The 6000-nt window shown below is 34.3% G+C and overlaps 1 protein-coding gene across 1 annotated transcript; it reads right to left on the bottom strand.

Moving 5' to 3' along the window:
• Positions 1-1801: 1801 nt before the first annotated feature.
• On the bottom strand, positions 1802-4243 carry LOC145126205 (putative F-box protein At3g52320). The gene is made up of 2 exons (XM_079061605.1): positions 4091-4243; positions 1802-3231 (listed from the first exon to the last, which is right to left on the bottom strand). The coding sequence occupies exon 2, from the start codon at positions 3198-3200 to the stop codon at positions 2103-2105; it is 1098 nt and encodes a 365-aa protein (XP_078917731.1). The 5' UTR covers positions 3201-3231; positions 4091-4243; the 3' UTR covers positions 1802-2102.
• Between the last annotated feature and the right edge of the window lie 1757 nt (positions 4244-6000).

Raw genomic sequence — 6000 nt, 5'->3', positions numbered from 1 at the left:
GTTACATTTTTCATATGATCTCCTAGTATAGATAGACTAAAAAATCGAACAGAGTTCTTTTTGTATTACTTTGCCCTCTTATATATATATATATATATATATATATATATATATATATATATATATATATATATATATATATATATATATATATATATATATATATATTGATATTGCTAGTTTCCTACTTTCTAAATAGAATAGATTTTTGATTCGATTTAGAAATAATGAATTACCTCCTTGGTTGCAACCCCTCTTAAAAACTAAAAAAAGGCCTACGAACACGAGCGGGAAGGATGAAAGCGAGTTGGTATGCTAATTCCTCATCCGCAAATCAGCCCTTCCCGTGGGTTATTTTCTCAACGAATAAGTAATTCTAGGAATGAAATCTTTATTTAATTCGAAAAAGCAAAGCACAAGTCCAAGCACAATATCGCCCCCAATATGCCAATATCGGGGTTTCCGCTAGGAAAGAGGCACCTGTGAATTTCTTGACTGACCCGGTAGAAGGAAGGTCAACTCTCAGACCGGCTGACATTTTGATTTTTGGATGGATCGGAGGGAAACACGCTTGTGTTGACCTTATAGGGGTATCCCCTTTCGTGGGCTTGAGGGTTGGGGGTTTCACAGCGGAACAGGTTGATTTAAAAGCTGCTACAGGCAAAGTCACCAAACATGAGAAATCGTGCATGGAAAATCAACACGTGTTCATACCATTCACATTTGATATGTTTGGTTTCTCGCGCCGGATGCGGTAGAGCTTCTTAATAGAGTACAACAGATCATGCATAACAATGTTATATCCCCTACATCTATGGATATAGTCTTTTAAAGAATTAGATTTGACATACAAAAAGATTTAGCGGCATAGCTTGTTGCCCGTTTGTTATCTCACTTGTTGTACGATGATAATTAAATTAATGAAAAAAAAAGTTTCAGTTAAAACCGTTTTTTAACCTATCTAAATCTTCTTTTTTTTATAAAAAAAAGTATTTAAAAGAAGGATCCAGAAAACTGGTTTTTCAAAAGTTTTAAAATCCTATTCTAAACCGCCGGTTTGTTTAAAAGTTGGTTCGATTATAAAAAAACGGTCCAAGGTTTTTTCCACCGGTTAAAAAAACCCGGTGCTTTTGTGCACTTCTGATCTATGTTGATCTATGTTAGGGTTGTTGATCTTGGCTGCCTGCTATGCTTAGTTATACAATTGTTTTCATAATTTTTGTTGCTGTTCAAGAAAATAAGTCGAACCAACTCTGGATAATATACTAAATAGAAGTTGCATTTAGATGTTTAATTCATACATTCGATTGTCAATATGGAATCAAAGCATATCATCATAAATATGGAATGGAAATATAGAAACCAACGAGCAAAGAAAAATCATCCCTTTGATTGTGCAATATACAAGATATATCTCCCCGATTGTGAAATACTGAAACATATCATCACAAATATCTTCTCAAAGAAACTGTCCAGTACACTGAAAGGAGTACCAATGGGGAGTGAACACAGTAGGTGTTGATGGATATGTTGACTCTCATGCCCAAAACATGCTTATTAGACAAATGATCTCTATATGTACAATAGAGCTGCTGATAAAAGAGAGCAGATTGAGTGAGCTAGGTAACTGATGAAATCAGTTCAAGTTAAAGTAGATAGATTTTTTGTACAAGTGGAAATGGGTTTGCTACATTTGGGTCGAATCAAAACAGTTTCTATCCAACTTTTGGGGGTTTTCTTAATAAATAACTAGTGCTTTATAAGACTGTAAAAACTATAAAATAATCTAATTATTCCAATATAGGCAATGTTACCCTCAATAACAACACACTTGTATTTCTTTACAGATAATAGCAATTTACTTTCTTTTTACCTATAATAGCAATGTACTTACATTTTGCTACCAATTATATGGTGATTGTACTTTATGTGTTACATAGTGCTATTATCGTTTAAGAAATGTAAGTGCATTGCATTCATGAGTAAAGAAGTGTAAGTACATTGCTACTATGTGTTGAGAACATGTAAGTACGTTGCTATTATGAGATACATATCGCTATGATTTGTAAAAATTGTAAGCATGTTGTTTATGTCAATAACTATTACAGCAAAAGTAGCGTTTCCATGTAGGAATTCACATTGAAGGAAAAAGGATATACAGAAATCTCAAGAAAATTGTTGTGTTCAGAATTGGGTTCATAAACAACAAGTCTAGGCGGTTCATCATCATCATCGTCATCATATGCCACTTGAATTATAGGTGTGCCATTTTTCCTAAATCCCACTATAAAGTCATGCGGTGTCTTAATGTCAAACAACTTTGTAAACAACTTTTGAACACCATGTTCCATCATCCATACAGTACAGATGTCTCCCCCAGGATAGATGTCTCCACTGTACTTAAACATGGCAAGAGAATCCCGTACCTTAGAAATAAAAAAGTTCACAGGATGATGGCGAGCTAGGCTATCCGGAAGGTCTATGGATTCAAAACTCTCATTAGTCACATCAAATGACATAATCATATTATGAGTGCTTGACCCTGCAGAATGCGAATAGATAAACCGATCAGTAACTACCACCGGACTCCAATCTCGAACCGGTTTAGCGGGCAGATTGGTGGATAAATTTCTCCATTTCCCTGAGTTCAGAGTGTAAACCAAAACTTCGAAACGGTAACTGGTTTCGATATTTGGGTCATCCCAAGATTGTGTAATCAAAACGATCTTAGGGTCACCAGTGACACGACAAACCCCAAAACCAACAGATGGTTTGCTTTTGCCAACAGATACAGCAACAACAATCGATTTTCTAATTGAAGGATTCCAAAGAGCAACCATCTTAGTTGTAAGGTCGGGATCAGAGCCATACAAGCACAATAAGCCGTGAGAGCTACCAACTACTGCCGGTTTCTTAAGTTCTTTAATTGATACAGGAACAGTCAAAAGAGACCTCTGTTGGCGGAAAGTGTCACCATCGATATAAGAAACATACTTTATCCCTTCTTCCGGATCTTCATACGATACAAGCAGATGCTGTGGCTGAGTGTGGCGGCGGAGGCTGTGAGCAGCAATAAACTCGGAGCTGTCGATCAAAGACTTCCATGCTTTTGAGACGCTTCTGAACTGAACCAATGATTTCACAGGAAGCCTTTTCATGATTTCCTCTTGAATATGGAAAGGTATTTCGTATTCACACATTTTGATTCTGGTTGTGGTTGCTGTTACTTAACTATCAAATTCACATATTGCAACAAAGTAAAATTACAAATAAAAACAAAAAACTAGTAATCCATCTACTCAATCGTAGTAGCCAAAATGCCAAACTGCAATAGGCAAGTAGCCACTATTCAAGGTAAACGCAAACTGCAGTAGCCAAATAGCAATCCCATGATTTTGAATATAACACAAATTATAAGAAAATTTTGAATGAAGATGTGTGCAAATTAGCCATCGTTGTCCATCAACCATGTGCATTGAACGGAGGCTAGATGTGAGAAACTATTTGATAATGCAATTATCAAAGGTAATCGACCTTTGGAGTAGGAATCAAGTAGCATTTGAAGGTAACTGATTATAAATTACGTTGGTATATGTTTTTATGGTTAAATCATGAAATTCCATACTGAATTAACGCATATAACAAAAATGTTTGATTATGCGTAATGGTGTGCATAGGTTTTAGCTGAATAAATATCAGATTTATATTTTAGATATGGATTAAATTATTAGTTGGAAATGAAGTGCAAATTGGAGGTTTTACAAGCAATTTCTGGAATGGTTTTAATTACCAGGTGAAAATTAACCTCAGGGGTTGTGGAGAGTGTGTGTGAGTACGTAATCGGGAATATGACATAAAATCCTGATTAATTGTTATTATACTTCAATCAACAATACCAACTGGTTCCTCTAATTAAAAAATTGTATCCGCTACAAATAAACAATCCTCACTCAAATAAAGAAAGAATCACAAACTGCATACAGAAACATAAACAACGATTGCTTCAAGTTCATCAAATACAGTCTTTGAACATACGAAGAACCGTTGATAACTTGGTTTTTAAGATGTAGATAAATCACAAACTACATACCGATCACAAACAGCAGTGCCGGTGGCGAAGAAGATGCAGTCACGCAGAAGCGACAGTCACAGATGAGGACGATGGTAATCACTGAGCAGTTGTGGGTTCAAGGCCTTCTTACACGATTTGAGGGGCACTACGACTTTTTTGCACACGATTTGAGAATAGGTCAAAGTTGGACGAAATCCATTTATTAAAATATTGTAAAAAGACCTTTTCTCTTTTTCATTTATTTTATTTTTTTATTTGTATTTTAAATTTAAGAGAATACTTTATTTCAATCTTTTTATTTTTTTAATAATATAAAAAATAATGTTTTTTTTGTTTTTTTTTTTTAATAAAAATTGTTCACTTGGAATAATAAAATTATTGTAGTTTCATCTTTTGATGATAGGAATTAACAATTAGGTAAATTTATTTTATATCACACAAGAAATTTGTATATCGACTGTGTAAGGTAAACAACATACTGTAAGGTAAACAAACTATGTTGTGTTGAAATTTTTTTTGAATGACAAAACTAATTATTTTAAAAACTATATTTATGCATTTTGTGATCTTAACATTATCATGCATTACTTGTTGAACTATATTGATGAGCCTATAGTATCTATCATAAGAAAACCAAATGTATCAAAAACGAATGATATAAAAACGCATTGACTTTCATGCATGTTTTCTGATATTTTGTCACTTTGCTTAAGACAACTTTTAAAACAGATTCCCCAAAGTGAAACTCCCATTCATTCTCCTCAAGCCCACGAGAAAGAAAACAATAGTTAGTTCCACATATATGTGTTTCCTTTCTACCTATCCAAAAACCAAAACATCAATTGATCTAAGTGTTAATCTTCCTTCCAAGGGGTCAATCAAGAAGTACAAAGATGCCTTTCTTTTGCTAAAATCTGACGCGCCTATATACGTAAAAAAACGTTTGTGACCCACGTTGTGTCGGTACTTGAATATCAGGAGCTCTCTACAATGTGTTGCATTCTCCCCAAAAGAGTCCAAGCATGCCTTGTGACAAACTTGGCATATCTCATCAACCGAAAATAATTAAAACACAAGGCGATATTTAAGGATATTATGATATTTCATTGGTGACATGTTGGAAAACATCATCTATAGGATAGCCAAATGAAGATCCTCATCATGTGGTGCTCATAGATATTAAAGAATTGCTTTCTATCTAATAGTCACGTTGAAGTGTACTAAAAAGGGAACTCGTTGATGCCAATGCATGTTGGAATTTAATGGGGGGAAGGGTTGTCCTTATTAGTGAAAGTACTAAAGTCGAAGCTCTGAATTATATCATGAAGACAAACCAAAGCATAAACATAATCACAATACATACCATATATATGTCATTATCTCGTAATATGTGATATTGTAACACCCAAGATTAAGCCCCTTCATGTCATGAAAGCATATGAAAGCCTCTGCGACCTAGTTCAACCCCAAACCACAAAACATAATGGTAAAAAAGAAAGTTTCACTAGATGTCTAAAAGAAAGGGCATCCACAAACCACCATGTTCTCGATTGACCCAAGTAATCATTTCCAAAAAACAATGTCACGTATCTAAAATGTTACGATGATCACAAAGGCACAAGTAGGGTAACATATTATCATTTTATATATATTTTTTATTACTATTATGGGTAAAGAATAAACTATAATGTTCATGCCGTTAAGAATAACAAAATATGTTGTTATTCGTCGTAACTTGCCCATTATTAGTTTAGATTAAAAATGTATAATTCGATATGGAACTATTAATGTGTAGCAAATTGTGTTATAACTTAGCTACGAATTACATATTTCATTTCTACCTTTGGATTGTCCTCTTCTTATTGACTTCGATCTTTCTCTACCGTTCCCACCCCTTCCCGGCTTCCTGCCCTTTCTTCTTCGTTGCT

The sequence above is a fragment of the Lactuca virosa genome, chromosome 7, assembly GCF_052849685.1.
Source record: "Lactuca virosa cultivar CGN04683 chromosome 7, Lactuca_virosa_CGN04683_v6, whole genome shotgun sequence".
Taxonomy (NCBI): domain Eukaryota; kingdom Viridiplantae; phylum Streptophyta; class Magnoliopsida; order Asterales; family Asteraceae; genus Lactuca; species Lactuca virosa.
The sequence above is the reverse complement of the archived record's forward strand: the minus strand, read 5'-3'. Positions and strand labels throughout refer to the sequence as shown.

Excerpts from the sequence above, each read along its gene's own strand:
- LOC145126205 (XM_079061605.1), bottom strand. The coding sequence starts at position 3,200 with ATGTGTGAATACGAAATACCTTTCCATATTCAAGAGGAAATCATGAAA.